At 39.5% G+C, this 22,946-nt stretch overlaps 1 protein-coding gene across 1 annotated transcript in view; it reads left to right on the forward strand.

Annotated features, from left to right (window-relative positions):
* ELOVL6 (ELOVL fatty acid elongase 6) overlaps positions 1-22,946 on the forward strand; it is a 139,205-nt gene that overhangs the window by 110,318 nt on the left and 5,941 nt on the right. Inside the window, exon 3 of the mRNA XM_068975091.1 lies at positions 11,714-11,865. Coding sequence (XP_068831192.1) covers positions 11,714-11,865 — 152 coding nt within the window. The remainder of the gene's footprint in view (positions 1-11,713; positions 11,866-22,946) is intronic.

Below are 22,946 nucleotides of genomic sequence, written 5' to 3' on the forward strand. Positions count from 1 at the left end.
TCACCTCCACTAGCTTTGTTTGTAGTAATGCTTCCTGGAGAAGGAAATGGCAACCCACTCCAGTACTCTTGCCTCGAGAATCCCAGCTATAGTCCATGGGTCACAAAGAGTCGGACATGACTGAGCGACTTCACTTTCACTTTCAATGCTTCCTAAGCCTGGCTTAACTTCACATTCCTGGTGAGTGGCCTCAGCATCATGGTTATTCAGGTCATTAAGACCTTTTTTGTACAGTTCTTTTGTGTATTCTTGCCACCTCTTCTTAATCTCTTCTTCTTCTGTTAGGTCCTTGCTGTTTCTGTCCTTTATTGAGCCCATCTTTGCATGAAACTTTCCCTTGGTATCTCTGATTTTCTTGAAGAGATCTCTAGTCTTTCCCATTCTGTTGTTTTCCTCTATTTCTTTGCATTGTTTGTTTAAGAAGTCTTTCTTATCTCTTCTTGCTGTTCTTTGGAACTCTGCATTCAATGGGTGTATCTTTCCTTTTCTCCTTTGCCTTTAGCTTCTCCTCTTTTCTCAGCTATTTGTAAGGCCTCCTCACAGCCATTTTGCCTTGCTGCAATTCTTTTTCATTTCATGCATCCATTTGTCTAATGGATTTTTAGAACAGCCCAACAAAAGGAATTGGGCACATAGACAGCAGAAACTTATGGCTTATGTCTCCTCCCTTTCTTATGGGTAAAACATGATCTCATGTAATTTTAGGGCTCAAATCCTGAAAGACATTCGTAGTCCCCAGTTTTAAGGATATGGAAAGCTGAGCATCATAGTTACTTTTCTCTTCTTTCCTCACTTTCTTTCTTTTTTGTTTCAGTTTTTGGGTCAGGGGAGAGACCATTTATACAAATAATATTATATATCATTATTCAAGTACCCTCCCAGTGAAATTTTCCTTAATCATCTCTCAGGTGGAAAAAAAAAAGTTTGATTTCTTCTTGCAGTTGCAAACCCTAGTTAAGACTGTGCAATGGAATTAATGGGTCAGTGCTATTTGTCTTGGCACTGGAGTTACCATTGCCTAGTAATCTGGGAATATTCCAAAAGAGATTAAGAGTTTTCTCAAAGGAACAAAGCTTTCTGTAGAAACAAGATATGTAACCACTTTTGTAGTTCTGGTGAGTTTTTTGCTTCAACATTAATTTTTACTATGCCCACATTTATTTTCAGGTTCTTTTTAGTTCATTCAAATCTCTTTCTTTAATTTTCTGCCATACTTAATTAGGATCACTAATCGTAAGACTTTATCTCATTGTTCCCATCTTAAAAGTCCAGGAATCAGCACATTGTTCTTTCCATATGTTGGTGACAGTCAATAAACCTTAGTCATGAGCAAGTCTCCACTCACCCAGGCATAAGTTAGATGGCGTCCCATCAGTGGTGAAATTCAGGGAGAAGAGCTCTCACCTAGGACAGCAGTGATGCAGAGACAGGCATCTGTCTTCATCAGTTACCTGGACGGCTTCATCCAAAGGCTCGTGGAGTAGGGAGTGGAAGGCAGTCTGCAGGGTAAAGTCTCCAGGACACCCCTAATTCAGAGCCAGCACTCATAGGTGCTTCCACATCCAAGATGCTAAGTGAATTGGTATGAGATGGGTCCTGGCTATTAGAATTGTTTTAGCATGCATCTTGATGATTGTAATGTCCAGTCAACTTGAGAATCACTATACTAAATGAAAGCCTCCTGGCAAGTTCAGGGTCAGGTCTGGATAAAGGGTAAAGGACTGGAGCTATAGTCAGAAGATTCGGCTATTTAGTAACTGTAATCTCAGGCCAGTCCCCTGCCGTCTCCATGCCTATTTCTCTCTTTGTCTATGTAACCATGAAGGTTACATACCACACCATAGTGGTACCACATGAAGTTGTTGTGAAAATCAAATTTCATAATGTAGGGACTCAATAAATTTCTTTAAATGTGAAATACTATGCCACCATCTAGTTAAACACTTGTTAGCAGAACTGAAGCTGGTTTCATGTGACTTACCTTCTTATATATTTTTACAACTGAACTCAGTCTATGTATGTATAATCTTTTTAAAATGTTTACAACCTGGATCATCCTATAGAATATTCTGTTCCTTATATTTTTCACTTAATCACCACATATCCTGGAGCTCTTCTATGTCAACACCTAAGGCAAATGTACCTGGTATATTTTATTGCTATATTATTTTCATTGTAATTAATTTAATCATTTCATGTCAGTTATATTGAGAGGTTTATATTATGTCTTAGCCATCTTTTTTTTTTTAATCAATTTTTTAAATTGCAGTAACATTGGCTCATAATATTTTACAAGTTTTATGGGTATCGAAAGTTGCTGGTCGCTCAGTCATGTCTGACTCTTTGCCACCCCATGGACTGTAGCCCATCAGGCTCCTCTGTCCATGGGATTCTCCAGGCAGGAATGCTAGAGTGGGTTGCCATTCCCTTCTCCAGGGGATCGTCCTGATACAGGGATTGAACCCTAGTCTCCTGCATAGCAGGCATATTCTTTACCATCTGAGCCACCAGGGAAGCCCACTGGTACTGGGTTGGCCAAAAATTCATTTGGATTATTCCACAGGATTTTACAGAAAAACCAAATGAACATTTGGCCAACCCAATACGTAACAATTTTACTTCTGTCTACCTTACAGCTTGCTCACCAGCAAACTTCTGGTATCTGTTACCATACAGTAGATCCCCTTTACCCATTTTGCTCTCTGGTAATTAATACCTTCTCTCTTTTGCATCTACGTGTTTTTTTGTTTGGTTTGGTTTATTCATTTATTTTGTTGTTAGTTTATTAGTTTTCTCATATTCTACATATGAGTGAAACAATATGGAATTTGTCAGTCTGACTTTTTTCACTTACCTATTAAACCACTTCAAGGTCCACCCATGTTGTCCCAAAAGGCTAGGTTTCAAAAGATGTGTATATTTTCAATTTTGATGAATATATATATGTTGCTCAGTTGTTATGTTGTGTTTGACGCTTTGCAACTCCATGGACTGCAGCATTCTAGGCTTCCCTGTCCTTCACTATCTCCTGGAGTTTGCTCAAACTCATGTCCATTGAGTCAGTGATACTATCCAACCATCTCATCCTCTGTCAACCCCTTCTCCTCTTGCCCTCAGTCTTTCCCAGCATCAGGGTCTTTCGTAATGAGTCAGCTCTTCGCATCAGGTGGCCAAACTATTAGAGCTTCAGCATCAGTCCTTCCAATAGAATATTCAGTTGTGAACTCTAGTTAAGACTGTGCAATGGAATTAATGGGTCAGTGCTATTTGTCTTGCACTGGAGTTATTGCTGTCCTAGTAATTTGGCAATATTCCAAAAGAGATTAAGAGGTTGATTTGCTTTAGGATTGACTGGATTAGTCTCCTTGCTCTCCAAGGGACTCTTGGGAGCCTTCTCCAGCACTGCTGTCCAAAAGCATCAATTCTTTGGTGTGTAGCCTTCTTTATAGTCCATACATGATTACTGGAAAAATCATAGCTTGGACTATATGGACCTTTGTCTGCAAAGTGATGTCTCTGCTTTTTAATACACTGTCTAGGTTTGTCATAGCTATTCTTCCAAGAAGCAAGTGTCTTAATTTCATGGCTGCAGTCACCGTTGGTGTTGATTTTGGAGCCCAAGAAAATGAAATCTGACACTGTTTCCACATTTTCCCCATCTTTTTGCTGTAAAGTGATGGGACTGGACTCCATGATCTTAGTTTTTTGAATGTTGAGTTTTAAGCCAGCCTTTCAGTTTCCTCTTTCACCTTCATCAAGAGGCTCCTTAGTTCCTCTTTACTTTATGACATTAAAATGGTATCATCTGCATATCTGAGGTTGTTATTTTCCCCAGCAATCTTGATTCCAGCTTCTGAGTCATCCAGCTCAGCATTTCACATGATGCACTCTGTATATATGTTAAATAAGCAGGGTGACAAATATACAGCTTGGACTTACTCCTTTCCCAATTGTGAACCGGTCTGTTATTCCATGTCTAGTACTAACTGCTGCTTCTTGTCCTGCATACAGGTTTCTCAGGAAGCAGTTAAGGTGGTCTGGTATTCCCATCTCTTTAAGACTATTCCACAGTTTGTTGTGATCCACACAGTCAAAGGCTTTAGCATAGTCAATGAAGCAGAAGTAGATGTGTTTGGTTTTTTTTTTATTCCCTTGCTCTTTCTATCATCCAGCATATGTTGTCAGTTTGATCTCTGCTTCCTCTGCCTCTTCTAAATCTAGCTTGTACATCTGGAGATTCTTGGTTCACATACTGCTGAAGCCCTACTTGAAGGATTTTGAGCATAATCATGCTGGCATGTGAAATGAGTACAATTGTACAGTAGTTTGGACATTTTTTTGGCATTGCCTCTCTTTGGGATTGGAATGAAAACTGACCTTTTCCAGTCCTGTAGCCATTGCTGAGTGTGCCAAATTTACTGGCATATTGAGTGCAGCACTTTAACAACATCATCTTTTAGGATTTGAAATAGCTCAGCTGGAATTACATCACTTCCACTAGCTTTGTTAGTAGTGATACTTCCTAAGGCTTACTTGACTTCACTCTCCAGGGTGTCTGGCTCTTGGTGAGTGACCACACCATCATGGTTATTTGGGTCATTAAGAGCTTTTTTGTACAGTTCTGTGTATTCTTGCCATGTCGTCTTAATATCTTCTGCTTCTGTAAGGTACTTGACATTTTTGTCCTTTATTGTGCCAATCTCTGCATGAAACTTTCCCTTGGTATCTCTGATTTTCTTGAAAAGATCACAAGTCTTTCCCATTCTGTTGTTTTACCCTATTTCTTTGCATTGTTTGCTTCAGAAGTCTCTTTTCTCTCCCTGCTATTCTCGGGAACTCTGCATTGAGTTGGGAATATCTTTCCCTTTCTCCTTTGCCTTTTACTTCTCTTCTTTTCTCAGCTATTTTTAAGGCCTCCTTAGACAACTACTTTGCCTTCTTGCATTTCTTTTTCAAGAAGAAATATATATATATATATATATGCATTACATTATACAATTTTAATATCAACATTCTTGATCCAAAAGAAACTTCAAACTTGCTAATGGAGATATGCAACTAAATATCCAAGTCAAGAGCAATCAGTCACAGCTATAAATAACCACTCAGTTAAAAAGTGAAATTGTGCACTCTGAATTGTTAGTGAAGAAGTAGAGAAAATAAATTTTTAAAAACTACATTATGTGGGGTTAGCCAAAAAGTTCATTCTGGTTTTTTTCCATAGTATTGTACAGAAAAATATGCAGGAACTTTTTGGCCAATCCAATACATCCCCATTTTACTGCCTGTTTATTGGACAAAAAAAAAAGCTTCAGACTTTGACTTGCTATATTATTATTGGAAAATGTGTTTGTAGCAAGGAACAGTCTAGACTACACAAAAGGAGACATTCTCTATTACAGATATGTGTCCTCAAGTGTGGAAAGGTGGGTTGTCGGTAGAGACAAGATACTGATGTGGAGATGCCTTCATTCCGTGTCATAAGCACTGTAATATTTTGGTTCTCATTGATTTGCTTTAACGTATTCAGGGATCATTGAGTATTCTTCCTATTCTGGAAACTGTCAGAGTCTAGGACAGTTGTCAGAGTCTGGCTCAGATGGTAAAGCGTCTTGTCTACAATGCAGGAGACCTGGGTTCGATCCCTGGGTTGGGAAGATACCCTGGAGAAGGAAATGGCAATCCACTCCAGTACTATTGCCTGGAAAATCCCACGGACAGAGGAGCCTGGTAGGCTACAATCGATGGGGTCGCAAAGAGTCGGACGTGACTGAGCAACTTCACTTGCACTTTAAGACAGTCTAATGGCAGTTAAAGTTTGTTGTCAGGGAAATCAGTGGCCTCGCCCATGTTTACAAAGTTGCTACTGTTAGATCAGCCATCCTCATTTTTTTGACAACTGATAAGATCTGGTAGATATATTTTTTCCTGATGACAAATACAAGTGTAATGAAACATTTTTGTTGCTCAATACTGGAAGGGATTGCACCTTTGGTTATTGAGTTAGCAGGGGGTGGGGGGTGGAGGAAGGGAGACCAGGGTGGTTGGCACTGTAGAATAAAAAATCTTTGAGAATCCTTGTTTTGAGCCCTAAATACATTTAAGTTGAGGGCCAAGAAGGAAGCAATGCAAAAGTGGTTTTATCAACTCTTAGTGTTTATGCAGAAATAATTGAAAGTATTATTGATGATTTATACCCAAGGCTCTTTATTCTCAGGGTAGAATTCTGGAATTCTTATAGTCATTACTGAGATATTCCACTTTGACTTCCAGAAGGCACTAAAATTGGAAGATTAGAATACAGTTATTCAACTTTTTCTCAGGTAAATACATAGTCAAACCTCATGATCACAGTGTGGGTTTGAAAGATTAGCCATACTGCTCAAGCTTTTTTAGAAGGGACCCCAGTGTTTATACCGTGAGTTGTTTCTCTCAGAATTTGAAATTTGTTTATATAATATATATATATATGTTTATTACCACTTATAATGAGCTGTAGAGAGTCTCTTCCTGCCCCAGTGGATTATAATATCTGATACTTGGTGGATGTTGATGACATAGATGTTGATTCAATAAATGAGTCAGTCTTTCTTCACCAGTGCCCGTGTGTCATCCACAGGCAATCAGGGAGTAGTTCTCAGTCTCATACTAAGAAGTTGCAAGCTAGTGCCATCGTGATTATTCAGCGTATCAGTTGTAAGTAGGTGCCTATTTTAAAATGTATTTTTAAAATTGTCCGTCTAATACCAGCTTGCTGTCCAATAGTCAGGCATTGCAGAAATCTGTGTACGGTACAAAATAGGTTCCCATCTCCATCCCCAGAGTGTCACAGCAGGAGTCCAGTGGGCACTCTTGGCACCTCCTTGAGTACATGCTGTGGCAAATGGTAATAATGATGAAACAGGGTTCTTCTGGGCCAGAAATCTAGAACATCTGATTGAGAAGCACCTTAGTTAATCAGGACAGTGGTTTCTTCCCGATCTTCCTGCATTGTGTCTAATAGGACCCAGTAGCTGAAGCAGGGCAGGAACATCTACCTCCACTGAGCTCTCCCCTCTTCCATTAACTCTTCTAATCAAAACTAGACTCAGGAAAGAAAAATGATGTATTTCTTTAAAAAAAAAAAAAGGATGCTGGTGTGACTTTACAGCTGGGAAAAGGATGTGATGATGCATGTAGTCACATGCCCCCATTAAATACAATGGCCCATACTCTTAGCCTCTTTGAAGCCCTAGATTTACAATCTTCATCATCTGATCAAAAGATAAATTTCACATGAACCAGGAGCTTTTCTATACCAACAATCTCTTCTTTCTGTTAGCAAATGCCCATAACACTTAAGAATAAAACACATAATAACATGAATAATCATCAGTTCAGTCCAGTCACTCAGTCGTGTCCGACTCTTTGCGACCCCATGAATCGCAGCACGCCAGGCCTCCCTGTCCATCACCAACTCCCGGAGTTCACTCAGACTCATGTCCATCGAGTCAGTGATGCCATCCAGCCATCTCAACCTCTGTCGTCCCCTTTTCCTCCTGCCCCCAATCCCTCCCAGCATCAGAGTCTTTTCCAATGAGTCAACTCTTTGCATGAGGTGGCCAAAGTACTGGAGTTTCAGCTTTAGCATCATTCTTTTCAAAGAACACCCAGGACTGATCTCCTTTAGAGTGGACTGGTTGGATCTCAGTGCCAATCAAATTCTCCATTTATCAATTTCCTTGACTTCCAATTAGGACAATTTCAATTAAGGATATTTAGCCTTAACTGGAGGAAGTTAAAAGTGATTTTCAACACTAAAGGACAGACAAAGTAAAGCAGCAATGATAACAATAAATAATAAAAAAAGAAATAATAGTATAATAATTTATTCAGCACCTGCATATGAGAGGCTGTGTGCTAACTAAATACCTTACTTATACTGTCCTATAAAATTTATAGAACTAATTTACAAATTAGGTATTAATTCAGATGAATAAAGACTGAGAGAGGTTAAGTAATTTGTCTAGTCATGAAACTAATGAGAGCCCTGTGATTGGAATTTGCAACTCTAATCTATGGGTATCGGCTCAGTGGTCCAGGCACGTGGCCTGGAAAGTGTGTCAAGATTGGTAAGAATACTGTCTGCCATGAGCATGAGTAAGGACTGGGAATAGCCAGACATAAGCTGTATATTTATCTCTTGCATCATAGCAATATGATGTAAATTATGGAGGGGAAAAAGCCTCCTCCCTTAAAGTACATGTTGGTGAAGTCTCCCAGTCTAAGAACCCTGTGCCCACTTATAACAGAAAGCTGCCTGGTTCCAAAGCGCACAGTGGCTGAGATATGCCAGGGCCAGAGGTACTGGTTTCCCACAAATAACAATCAGCCCATTGGCCAAGCAGCTCCCTGATGGCTCCCCGGCAGTGGCATTGTCACACCACAACAAAGCGCCTTTGCCCTCAGACACATGCGCCCGACGGCTGGCACTGAGGTTTTCCCTGAAAAATGCACTGTCCTCTGTTTTGAGTCAGCCTTATTGTTCAGAGCTTAGGCGGGGAGGCGCATGTCCCGATATGGGACAATAAGATGAGCTATGGACTTGTTGCCAGTAATATTGTGGGTCACTGTGAGACCTAAACTTTTAATTCTGCAGTGCTCTGAGATGACCTCCCCTTCGTGCCCTCCCCTCAGAGTCTGGATACCTATTTAACCTAACTCCAATGCCACCTCCTCTTCCAGGACTGCTAGCAGCAGCCAGTGTTAATGTACCGATTCTTGTCCCCCTAGCACCTGGAACATTGCCAATGAGTATTTAACAAGTGAAAGAATGAATAGCTGTGCCAATACTTGACTATCGGGTATAGTTAAACTACAGTGACTTTTGAAACTCAGGAAGATAAACAAAATCATCATTCCAAAACTCCTTTCCTTGGATCTACTATGGTCATGTCTGAAGCACATAGTCTAGCAGCAAAATGTGGTGGAGGAAGGGCTCTGCTTCCTGGGTGTGCTGGGCGGGGCTCAGCAGGGAAAGACATGGTCTCTACAGTGCGTTGGTTGTTCAGAAAAGTCACAGATCTGGGGCCTCAGGAGCAGGGACTGATACATCTTAAAGTGTGTAAAGTGTGTGTTTCTTTGCTTTCAACTGGCATAGAAATCACTGATGTGTCTCCCACTGACGTATCTATGAAAACCAGCTAACTGATACAGTAGGTGGTTCACCAGCAGCATCTGTGACCAAGACATATTTGATAGCCACAAAAGGTTAACCAGTGTTCAGAAGTTTCCTGAAAGTAGGATGCTCTGGGGTCTAAATAATAAAAAGCAGGCCTCCAAATGGCTTATACAGTAAGGAAGCTGTATCCCCAAGCCAAGAAGTCTTGTGGTAAAGTCACTGAAAGATTGGCGCATTCAGCAGGTCAGTCACACCTTGGAGGAATACTTTGAGATCCTCTCTGACTAAACTTTATCCTCAAGGGAGCTTCCTCCTGGTGGCAAGACATCTGCTGCTCTTCCAAATAGTATGTGCTAATGAGCAAGGAAAACTTTCCCCAGAAGGCCCCCAGCAGCTCTCTCCTCGCATCATATTGATTAGAACTGGGCCATTGTCCACCCTAACAAGTCATTGTGAGAAAGGGAAATGGGATTACTAAAACTTGCTTAGGTAATTAGGATTTACTCCTAAATTGAAGATAAGATCACCTTCCTGGAGGCAATCATGATTTGAGAGAACCTGGACAAAATCATCACATGGAGAAGGAGGAAGGGACTTGGTCCCCAAATAGACAAACAGAAAGTCTCTCTGTAGGCTCAGCAGAAGTGCTATATCCATTTTTGCGTACTACCTTCCACAGCAGCAAATCAGTCCCCAATTTGCTAATAATTTGGTGATGGTGGCAACTTTTCATATGAAATTTAGCCATCGTCAGGTGGAATAAAGACAAAACAGGAAAAATCAATTCAGGTTAAGACGGAAAATTCTGCATTATTTGACAGTACCAATGAAATCCAACTCCCCATCCTCAAATTGGGACAAGTTTATTGACTCTAAAGGCTTTTAGGTCATTCCACCAGGAGGGGACATTTCTTTGAGACAAGAGTGAGAAGAGCAGCCTTCGAGTAAACACAGGAAAAAGCTCCCCAAGAAGAGGAAATATCATATGCACAGGTCCTAAGGCAGAAAACTGGAAGGATCAGAACTTGTTGGAGTGATTGGCTCACAGGAGCAGGAAGAGCGTGGCAGGATGCAGGGGTGAAGAAGGACGGGCCATCCAGAGTCTTGCAGTTTCTATTAGGGAGCTGGGGGTTACATTCTGTGTTCAGCAGGAAGACACTGAAGGATTAAACAGGGATCTGTAAAATCATACCAATAATCCTATGCAGAATGGTTTTATGTGTTGGAAAGAGTAACTCTGTTTAAGGTAGGCCATATGTTATTAGAGAAGCTGCTTATAGAGTCCTCACTTAATTAATAGGCAGTTGCCAAGAATTCAACTTCATCACCTCTATTCTATGCAAAGCTGGCCTTTAGTTCTCGCTAGCGGATGCATGTTTGTGGATGAGGTAGCCAAGTGGAATGACTTAGTCAAGCAACACTGAAGACATTTTAAATGCTAAAGTGATTCAGTTATACATACATATATATGTATATGTGTGTGTAGTTCTTTTTCATATTTTCCACTATGGTTTATTATAAGATACTGAATATAGTTCCCTGTGCTATACAGTAGGACCTTGTTGTTGATTTTTTATATAGCAGTGTGTTTGTCAGCTACTCCCAAACTCCTAATTTATCCCTCCCCCAACCCCCTTTCCCCTTCGGTAACCGTAAGTTTGTTTTCTATGCTGACTTTAGAACCTAAAAACGGAATGCTGCCAGAAAAAAAGATGGGCAAACACATCTCTCCCGTGATCAGTCAGCTCTCCCTTCACTCATGCATGTGGCTTGTGAACTCTGGGACACATGTCTATGGGGTTCACACCGTGATGGAGCCTGTGTGTTCCAGTTGACAAGTCCTCTCATACTTCACTTACGTCGCTGAGCTCAACACACTCCAGAGCTCTCCTGTTTCTTTAGCAGTTCCGTGATAACAAGTCCATGTGTGAGTTTACTTCTCAAGCAGCGATCTGACTTTTTCCGCACTTGGAGCTCCTCTGACTACGCAGAGACAGATACATTACAGGGCACTGAAGAACAGTGTTGGCACAGTGTCAGGGCCTAGTTCTGGGAGCTCAGGGGAGTGAACCTGGATGCGCTGCAGGGTTGACAGTAGAGCTCAGCCTTCTTCCTCTGGCTTCTGTGAGAAAAAAATGGATTAGAGAGATTCAAGGGAACAGAGGCAGGGGATTTGGAGAATGATTGGGCAAGGGACAGAACTGAGATAATTCCAAAAGTTTTCAGCCAATTCCCTCTCATCCCCAAGGGATCGTTCTCAAGTTGAAACACTAAGGTAATTGGCGTTCTTGAGATCCTGCCCTGGATCTAATCCCCTTTTCCATGACCTCTTTTTGGAACATGGATGAAGAGTGAAGTGGCACGGCCTTCAGAATAAAGCTCTGAGCAGTTTTCTTGCTCTTAACAAAACGTTTTTAAATGCTTCTGGGTAAATGCAAATGATTGTGGTGCAGTTCTGCCTATTTCTGCCAATGGCAGTCTTCTACTAATGGTTAATGTCAGACATGAAATTATTTTCCTGAATATTGTTTCTTTTCTCTTTTCATTATGAAGTATATTCGGTGCTCTTCGAACTGGTGCTTATATGGTGTACACTGTGATGACCAAAGGCCTGAAGCATTCAGTTTGTGACCAGGGTTTTTACAATGGACCTGTCAGCAAATTCTGGGCTTATGCATTTGTGCTAAGCAAAGCACCCGAACTAGGTGAGTGTCTTTTCTCCTTCCATTTCCTCTCCCACCCTCACCCCTTTGTAGTTACATACGTGTAATATTTATTGAAAAATGAACAAAAAAATAATTTGAAGGTCCTATTTTACTGGTTGCAGGAAAATTACAATAAGTGAATTTGCATTCTTAACTAACTTCTGTTATTTTTGTTCTTTTCCCTCCTTTTAAATAATTGTACCTTGTGTATATCAAGAGCCAAAAAGTTTATACAGAATGTGCATGGATCCAAGCCCCACTGAAAGCACAGTTCCAGGGGCTAAGAACATCTACCTAGCCCCTTCTCTGAGGCCTTTAACAGCTGAGCTAATATTAGAATATTGGGGAAAGTTAGCCTCACAGCTATTTCCCAGTCTCATAGCAAAGTGTATGTTCAGCTCTGGAGTTTGGATACAGACTAGGACATTCAGCCTTTGTTTGAGTAGCCTTATGTTCTCATTCACAAAATATTAAGGGTTAGTTTCTGATGTTGTTTAATTTTAATCAGTTGAAGGAATAGGCCTTAGAGAAATGTAATTCATCTTCTAGAAATTAGTCCAAAATTCTGGTACTAGATAGATAGGTAGATTCCTAACAGTTTTTGCTTTAACTCTTTAATAGTCTTGACTATAAGTGTGTCACAAGTTAACAGACAGTGGAAAATCAAGTAGCAAGGGCTTTTTTTTTTTTTTAACACAGGCACAGTTTCCCAGAAAAATATCTTTGTTGCCAGAAAAAGGGAGCCACCAGTGATAAAAAGATCTGAGTTCATCTCTGAGCCATGCTGGCCAGAGTCTCACAAATTGGCCCACATCCTTAGGGGACACCTGTGCATCCTCTGGGTTTCTTAATGTTTTGTCTATAATTAAGAATTGGCTTATTTAGTTCCAAATTCTTATCTATCAATTGCGTTCCATCTCCTGTTTCTCCTGAAAAGGGGGTTGGAAGTTGTGATTTCATTTTAAGTTACCTACAGTGTTAGCTATCGAGTCTTTCTGAAAGGTTCCCCTGGTTTGTATCTGTTCACAGAGGGTATGACGTGTCTCTGATGTATGCATCCTCTCCTCTAGCCACTCTGCAGCAGGGGCTCTAGTCTGCTGGCAATTGGTTTGAACTGTTGGTTTGACCACTTCTTCCCAGGCCAAAGACACGGGAGGAACAGCAGGAAAAAACTTCAGCACTCACACACACAGCCTATCAAAAGTCTTACAGTGAATTGCATTAGTATGGACTCATTGGTTTATTCCTTTAATAAATTTTTAAATTTTTTTATTGAAGTATAGTTGATTTACATGTTGCCCTAATTTCTGCTGTACAGTAAGGTGATTCTGTTATTCACACACATTCTTCTCTTCTACCTTCTTTTTCATTATGGCTTATCTTAGGGTATTGAATATATTAATAGTTCCCTGTGTTCTACAGTAGGACTTTGTTGTTATCCATTCTATGTACAATAGTTTGCATTTGCTAATCCCAAACTCACACTTCATGCCTCCCCTGCTTGCCCCCTTGGCACCCTCGGGTCGTTTCTCTATGTCTGTGAATCCATTCCTGTTTTGTAAAATTCATTTGTGTCATATGGTGGATTCCACATATCAGTGATATCGTATGGTATTTGCTTTTCTTTTTCTGACTTGTTTCGCTTAGTATGATAGTCCCATCCACACTGCTGCGTATGGCAGTATTTTATTTCTTATGGCAGAGCAGCATTCCACTGTATATATGTACGGCATCTTTATTCATTTGTTGACAGATACTTTAGTTGTTTCCATGTCTTGGCTATTGAGAATAGTGCTGTTATGAACATAGGGGTTGCATGTATTTTTTTGAATTATAGTTTTGTCTGAATATATGCCCACAAGTGGGATTGCTGGATCATGTGGTAGCTCTGTTTTTAGTTTTTTAAGGAACTTCCATACTGTTCCATAGTGGCTCTAATAACTTACATTCCCACCAACAGTGTAGGAGGGTTCCCTTTTCTCCACGTCCTCTACAGCGTTTGTTATTTGTAAACGTTTTAATAATGAACATTCTGGCTGGTATGAGGTAGTACATCATTGTGGCTTTGATTTGCTTTTCTCTAATAATTATTGATGGTTGAACATCTTTTCATGTGCCTACGGGTCATATGTATGTCTTTGAAGAAATGCTTATTAGGTCTTCTGCCCATTTTTCAATTGGGATGTTTGTTTTTATTGTTGTTAAACTGTATGAACTGTTTGTGTATTTTGGAAAGTAAGCTCTTGTTGGTCATGTTGTTTACAGATATTTCCTTACAGTCCATGGGTTGTCTTTTTTTTTTCCTGTGTATGTTTTCCTTTGCTGTGTAGAAGCTTGCAAGTTTAATTAGCTCCTTTAATTTTTGCTTTTATATCTATTGCCTTGGGAGAATGGCCTTAGAAAATATTGGTAAGATTTACATCAGAGAATGTTTTGCCTATGTTCTCTTCTAAGAGTTTTATGGTATCATGTCTTATATTTATGTCTTTAAGCCATCTTGAGTTTTTTTTTGTGTATGGTGAGAGGGTGTGTCCTAACTTCATTGATTTATTTATGAAGCTGTCCAACTTTCCTAACACCCCTTGCTGAAGAGACTGTCTTTTTCTTACCCTTGCCTCCTTGGTCAAAGATTAATTTGACCATAGGTGTGTGTGTCCTTTAATAAACTTCTAATAAGCATCTACCATGGGCCAGACATTTAAAATGCTGAAATGGAATTGCTACTTTATCAAAAAGAGAAATTTATTGTATGAATTTTTTTATGAGCCAGGCCCCCAGGCAGCTATTTTTTAATATTTAGATTAGGACCACTAGCTGCAAAGTCTTACACTAGAGAAGTGTTTTTCAGACTTGGAGCTATAGACAATGCCTAAAAGCCTACAGATGTGTCTTTTAGGAATTTCAAAATTCTGTGAGGACATTTTAATTTTGTATTTTCAGGTATAGATAAAAAGATTGTCTACATCTCTCATAGTGACTTTTTATTTAGAGTCATAGAGTCTCTGCTATGAGTCAGACTAAAGAATTATTCAAATTGAGAAATATATCCCTTTGACTTTTACCTTATTCTGTGTAAGTATCCTTAGGAACTGCCTCCCCACCTTTTTGGTAAAGAATTGTCTACAGATACATGAATACAGTAAATGCATGAACCTTGATTCCCTCTGCATGCCATCCCTGAACACCTTTACAGTTTCCCCCTCCCTACCCTCAAAAAGTACTTTCTTGCTTGCTTTAGTCAGGAAAGGTGCCTCTCTGCTTCTGGCCTTTAGGCCTCTAATTGCAAAGGAGGTACTTCAGTCTTGGCTTCTGGAAATGCATTTCCCTGCCAGGGCTGCTTAGCTATGTTCGGAGTTTTAGCCAGTTGTGTCTGAGGGACTTGAGAATAAAAATAGCTCCTTCTACCTTTTGAAGGAATAATACATGGAAGAGCCACACCAACCCATTCATAGTGGCCATTTTCCTTCAAAGGCGTGAGTAGCTCTGTGCTGTCTGTCCTCCCAGCTTCTACTCTAGATGGACACCTGAGTCGCAAGGTTAGGATTTGTGGATGAGAACTGCATCACTCAGAGGTATTTGTGCTATAATCCTCTGTCTTGTTGGAGTGTTGTTGGTCCTGAGGAGGGTAGGGCAGTCAGTCACCTGTCTTTATTACTGTAGGCTCGAACATACCACTCCCTCCTGCCCCAATGTAGACCTTGTAATTAGACACAATTCTGTTCCCTCTTGAGGCCCAGGGGAGCTGTACTCTAGTTCCTTATGCCATTGGCTTGATAATCACTTTGCCTGGAGAAGCCTCATTCACCACAGCAGTTTATAGGCTGCATATCAAACAGTCCATTCCTTCACAGTTCAAACAAGGGATTGAAGTGCTGTCAGTGGGCTAAAGAGTTGAAAAACAAATCCTAAACTTGATGCAGCTCTTTAATGAGGGTAGTGTGTGACACCAATTCTTCCCGTGGTTTCAGATCCATTATACAGATATTTTCAGTCTTGAGTACCCTTTTCCAATTTTCAAATATGACTTATTCCCTTTCAGATATCCTGGATCTTACTTGATAGCTATCTTCCCAAGGTAAACCGCTTCATCAAAATAGATCCTAAACCAGTTCGCCTAGTTTAGTGAACATGTGTGCTTTAGATGGCTTTTTGTTGGTTTGGGAATTTAAATTCCTTCCCTGTAAAACATTCTTAGAAAACCTTGTCGCTACTATTTAATTAAGAAAGCTTTATTCATTTGGATTATTTAGAATTTTTCTTATTTTTTAGGTTCCCAGTTCTGCTTTCAGTTCTCTATTCTGAACTTCCTAATGTATACCAGAAAGAAAAGGTCTTGAGAGAGAAAAAAGAACAGTTCTTCTATGTTCAATACTGAAAACTCTATTTTCCCACTCCCAAAACCTGCCTGCCTACAGTTTTCACTAAAGTTTTTTTTTTTTTAATTGTGGCAAAGCATATGTAAAATTGGCCATTTCCAGGTAACAGGCCTGCTGCATTATGGGCGTTGGCATTGTTGTGCAGCCATCACACCATCCACCTCCAGAACTTTTATCTTCCCCAGCTGAAAACTCTGTGCCCATTAAACACTAACATTCCCCCTTCACTGGACTTTTAATAGCAAGAAGGGCTTTCTGTCTCAGCAGAGAACAATGAGCTCATTTCAGTGAATTCCACAGCTACTGTCTACTAGAACAAGTGAGGGGAAGAGAGCCACCAACCTGCTTTGTGTGCCAAAATCTTTGACTGACTACTGTTTGAATTATATTAAAACCTGCTGAGGTTTTGTTTTGTTAAAACTTGGAAACATCTGCTCTGAGTCTAGGTCCTTGCTCAGTTGAGCTCGTCATTGTTTTTGAAACTCTGACTCAGCGGAGCTCCCGCTAACTCTGCGAAGAGGGGCACAGCCATCTGTAACAAACCACACACCCAGTGGGCGCTCCGTCTCTTGGCGGCTGGGGCTTCCGCATGCTCATGAGCTTCTCCAGAGCTGCACACAGGCCTGCATTTGACAACACAGGTGTAGCAGGCAGAGTTCAGGAGGGACACTTAGATACCGGATCACCACGATCTGGCTTCAGGCTGGCTCTTGACTGAAAATAGCCAAACCAAAGGTTAGACTGTGGTAAAGAACATGAACCAGAGGAAGCTAAAATATGTGACATGCCCAAAACATTCATGAGTCAGAAGATCCACTCCCTAAACATGGCCAAAATTCTTCCCATAATGCCCGCAGGACATTTGACCAAGAAAGATTGGTTGGCTGACACTGCATTCACAGTCTCAATATCTTTTGTTTGCATTTCTTGGTTGCTCTGTAGCTTTTGATAGGCCTGGATGTGGAATGCTATCAGTATGATTGGCTCACAACAAATTAAATGAGTTATTGTGTAGTTGTTCCCAGAGCTGCATGACTGGTGCATCTCAGCTGTGATATCAGAAGAACCGTGAGAGGTCTCAGGGCGTCCTTTCTAGAACCTCATTCAAGGGAAACTCCCCTTCTCTTGGTTGGTGGCCTGCCTGGAGACAGTAACTTTGATATGGAATCGGAGTGCTACTCCTGAGAGATTCAGGGCCATTACTGGAAGATTCTCATCTTCTTTCTCCATCTAATCACCCTGTATAGCTGTTCTGAGAAAAACTGTTATGTGTATCTAAATTAATTTCATTTTGAAGATATCATGGCATGACCTTTGCCCCCACCTCCCCATGTTAAGTGAAAACACCTAGTATGTCTTATATCAAGCCAGAGCCCCCCACTCAGACAGGAAGAACACAATATTATTCCAGATTTGTAGCTTCTATGTTAGCCCATTCTCATGGTCTATGGTTTGTCCCCTACCACTCTTCCCACTCAGACTGTTCTTTAGACAATAAAGTTTTAATATAAAGGTGATTACAGAGGTAAAATTAAATCTAAGGAATTTAAAAGGATAAAATGCTCATTATTTTATGGCAAATAATTATGTTTGAATATTGTACAGGCTTTAATTTAGTTAATACTTAGAGACTCAGAGTCTCAATTACAAATAAATAAATTTGCTTTTAACATACAATTCCTTGGAAATTCTACCTTCTTTCTGCTGTGAACAAAGGTAAGTTGAAATTACCATGTCTATGTTATAGTCCATAGAAGGAAAGGAGGCGCAGAGTAGTAATTACACAGAAATAGTGGATCTTTGACAGGCACACAAAAATAGCACAGATTAACACAAATAAGTAGACACCAGGTCTCCTAACACTAGTTGTCTCCCTTTAACATACAACTGAGAGTTACTGTCACCATTGATCATTATTCCGTCTGACATTTATAGGTTTAATATGTCAAACATCTCACAATAGAGAAGACTTCAAAGAAAATTTTATAAAAGGTTCAGAAATGCAGCAGCTGGAAACTTCCTTTCTGTTCTAAACAAATAAGTAATAATGTTGGAGTTTGCTTTTTCTTTTTTCTTTTTTTTTCATATTCCTTAGGTAGTAGCTGACTATGTGTTTTCTTGAAGAATAGCTGATTTACAATCTTGTTAATTCCAGGTGTACAGCAAACTGATTCAGATTTTTTGTTTAAAAATTTTTTTTCCATTATAGTTTATTACAAGACATTGAATACAGTTTTCTATGCTATACAGTGAATCTTTATCAATTTTATGTATAATAGCATGTGTATCTGTTAATCCCATTGCTGTTGTTGTTCAGTCACCAAGTTGTGTTCGACTCTCTGTGACCCCATGAACTGCTTCTGATCAGGTGGCCAAAGTATTAGAGCTTCAGTTTCAACATCAGTCCTTCCAATGAATATTCAAGGTTGATTTCCTTTAGGATTGACTGGTTTGATCTCCTTGCTTTCCAGGGGACTCTCAAGAGTCTTCCCCAGCACCGCACTTCAAAAGCATCAATTCTTCAGTACTCAGCCTTCTTTATGGTCCAACTCTTATATCCATATACGATTACTAGAAAAACCATAGCTTTGACTATATGGACCTTTGTTGGCAAAGTGGTGTCTCTGCTTTTCAATACACTGTCTAGGTTGGTCATAGCCTTCTTCTAAGAAGCAAATGTCTTTTAATTTCATGGCTGCAGTCATCAACCGCAGGATTTTGGAGCCCAAGAAAATAAAATCTGACACTGTTTCCACTTTGTCCCCATCTATTTGCCATGAAGTGATGGGGCCAGATGCCATGATCTTAATTTTTTGAATGTTGAATTTTAAGCTAGCTTTTTCACTGTCTTTTTTCACCTTCATCTAGAGACTCTGTAGTTCCTCTTTGCTTTCTATCATCTGCATATCTGAAATTATTGATATCTCCTGTCAATCTTGATTCCACTTGTGATTCATCTAGCCTAGCATGATGTACTCTGCATATAAGTTAAATAAGCAGGGTGACAATGTATAACCTTAAGTTACTCCTTTCCCAATTTTGAACCAGTCCATTGTTCCATGTATACTAACTAAGCAATACTAACTGTTGCTTCTTGTCCTGCATACAGGTTTCTCAGAAGGTAGGTAAAATAGTTGGGTATTCCCATCTCTCTAAGAATTTTCCACAGTTTGTTGTGATCGAGACAGTCAAAGGCTTTAGCATGGTCAACGAAACACAAGTAGATGAGATTTTTTTGGAATTCCCTTGCTTTTGCTATGATCCAGCAGATATTGGCAATTTGGTCTCTGGTTCCTCTGCCTTTTCTAAATCTAGCTTGTACATCTGGAAGTTCTTTTTTCACATATTGTTGAAGCCTAGCTTGAAGGGTTTTGAGCTTTACCTTGCTAGCATGTGAAATGAGTGCACTTGTACTGTAATTTGAACATTCTTTGGCATTGCCCTTCTTTGGGATTGGAATGAAAACTGACCTTTTCCAGTCCTGTGGCCACTGCTGAATTTTACAGATTTGCTGGCATATTGAGTAGAGCACTTAATTCCATCACCTCCACTAGCTTTGTTTGTAGTAATGCTTCCTAAGGCCGACTTGACTTCACACTCCAAGTGAGTGACCACACCATCATGATTATCCAGGTCATTAACTGTCATTTTTGTACAGTTCTTCTGTATATTTTTGCCACTTCTTAATCTCTTCTTCTGTTAAGTCTTTGCTGTTTCTGTCCTTAATTGTGCCCATCTTTGTATGAAATGTTCCTTTGGTATCTCTAATCTCCCATTCTAGTATTTCCCTCTGTTTCTTTGCATTGATCACTTCAGGCTTTCTTATCTCTCCTTGCTATTCTTTGGAACTCTGCATTCAGTTGGGTATATCTTTCGCTTTCTCCTTTGCCTTTAGCTTCTCTGCTTTTCTCAGCTATTTGTAAGGCCTCCTCAGACAACCATTTTGTCTTCTTGCATTTCTTTTTTCTGAAAATGGTTTTGGTCACCACCTCCTGTACAATGTTACAAAGCTCTGTCCATAGTTCTTCAGGCATTCTGTCTACCAGATCTAATTTGATCTCTGCTTCCTCTGTCTTTTCTAAATTCAGCTTGTACATCTGGAAGTTCTTGGGTCATGAACTGCTGTAGCCTAGCTTGAAGGATTTTGAGCATAATCTGCTAACATGTGAAATGAGTGCAAGTGTATGATTATTTGAACATTGCTTGGCATTGCCTTTCTTTGGGATTGGAATGAAACTCCTAATTTATCCCATGCCCTGCTCCCACTTTTCCCTTTGGTGACCATAAGTTTGTTTTCTATGTTTGTGAGTCTGTTTTGTAAATGAATTCATTTGCATATACTTTAGATTCTACATATAAGTGATATCATTATAATATTTTTCTTTGACTTCACTTATGATATTCTCTAAGTCCATTCATGTTGTTGCAAATAGCAATATTTCTTTTTTATGGCTAAGTTATATTCCTTCGTGTGTGTGTGTGTGTGTGTAGTAGTAGTTGTTGTTTAGTAGCTAAGTACTGTCCAACTCTTTGTGACCCCTGTGGACTGTAGCCCACCAGGCTCCTCTGTCCATGGGATTTCCCAGACAAGAAGACTGGCATGGGTTGCCATATCATATTTTTATCCATTCATCTGTTGATGGACACTTATGTTGTTTATCATGCTTATATGAACATTGGAGTGCATGTATTTTTTTGAGTTAGAGATTTTGTCTTTTCACAATATATGCCCAGGAGTGGGATTGCTGGATCATATGGTAGGTCTGTTTTTAGTTTTTTGAGGAACCTCCATACTGTTCTTCATAGTGGCTGTACCAATTTACATTCCCATCAGTCTTTTCTGTTTACTTAAGGTCCCATCAGAACCTTAAGTCTTTCCAAGACCCAACATTGTCTTTCCTTTGTACCCAATGTTTTAGGGCATCCTTGAAGAATAAGGGATAAGACAAGGGTAAGTACTAGTTACCCTTGCTATACAAAAAAGAAATCAAGGTCACCAAAGGTCATGAAGGATATTGATTTTTCTCATATCTGAAATCCACAGAGATAGGAAAGAGAGTGAAGCATCTGCCACATAAATCCTGCTTTTGTCCCACATCCGTGTTTGTTGCTCTGGTACTTGTTAATGGAATTGGGTGTATTTGTTACTGTGCCTGCTCTTCATCTATTTTTATGTAAGTGTTCGAAAGTATATTTTTCAGAATCCCTAGGCTTTTCAGAGAATCATTATCATCTACCTACATGAGCACCATTCTTGCTTCTATAACATAAATTCTTTACCTTAGATGTGAATAGTGGTCTTTTGGGTAGCCAGAATAGCTCAGATGGGAGAGTCAGACCAGAGAAACAATAGTCTTTTTCTTCAAGGGGTTAATGTTACTGAGATTTTGGATAATCCTGTAAAGCATTTTCAGAGTTAATTCCACAAGAAAGTGTCATCCTCAGTTTTTTATCACTTGATTCATTGCTACCAAAATAATACCTATTATCCTCTTCAGTAAATACAGAGGATTTTTGTTCTTTTTCTGTTTGCCTAACTTTTCAAAATTTATATTAGAGTACAGTTGATTTACAGTGTGGTTAGTTTCAGGTACACAGCAATGATTCACTTATAAATATCCATCCCAAATCCATCTCATTCTTTTTCAGATTCCTTTGCCATATAGATCATTAGGGTATTGGGTAGATTTCCCTGTGCTATACAGTAGGCCCCTGTTGATTATCTAAATGCCTAATTTATCCCTCCCCCACCCTTTGGAAACCATAAGTTTGTTTTTGAAGTCTGTTTTGCAAATAAGTTCATTTGTATCATTTTTAGATTCCATGTATAAGTGATATTGTGTGATATTTGTCTTCCTCTGACTTATTTCACTTAGTATGATAATCTCTCATCCATTGCTTCAAATGGCATTATTTTACTCATTTTTTTATGACTAATATTCCATTGTATATAAGTACCACATCTTTTCCATTCCTCTTGTGATGGACATTTATATCACTTCCGTGTTAGCTATTACAAATAGTGCTACAGTGAACATTAGGGTGCATGTATCTTTTCAAGTTATGGTTTTCTCTGAATATACACCCAAGAGTGGGATGGCTGGATCATAGGATAGTTCTATTTTTAATTTTTTAAGGACCCTCCATACCGTTCTCCGTGGTAGCTGTACCAATTTACATTTCTACCAACAGTGCAGGTTGCTTTCCTTTTCTCCACACCCTCTCCAGGATTTATTGTTTGTAGACTTTTTAAAAGCAATTTATTGGAATATAGTTGATTTACAGTGCTGTGTTAGTTTCAGGTATACAGCAGTGAATCAGTTGTATATAGGCCATTATAGAGTATTGAGTAGAGTTCCCTGTGCTCTACAGCAGGTTCTGAGTTATCTATTTTACATACTGGAGTGTATGTAAGTCAATCCCCGTCTCCCAGTTTATCCCTCCCCTACTTTATCCCGTAGTAATCCTACATACCATAACCTAGTTTTCTACATCTGTGATTCTACTTCTGTTTTGTAAATAAGTTCCATATACAGACTGGAATATTGCTCAGTCATTAAAAAATTACAAAATATTGGTATTTGCAGCAACATGAATAGATCCAGAGATTGTCATACTGAGTGAAATAAGTCAAACACAAATGTTATATAATATTACTTATATGTAAATAGCCTAAAAAGGTATTTTTTACAGATTTTTTTATAA

Source organism: Capricornis sumatraensis, chromosome 7, assembly GCF_032405125.1.
Source record: "Capricornis sumatraensis isolate serow.1 chromosome 7, serow.2, whole genome shotgun sequence".
NCBI classification, from domain to species: domain Eukaryota; kingdom Metazoa; phylum Chordata; class Mammalia; order Artiodactyla; family Bovidae; genus Capricornis; species Capricornis sumatraensis.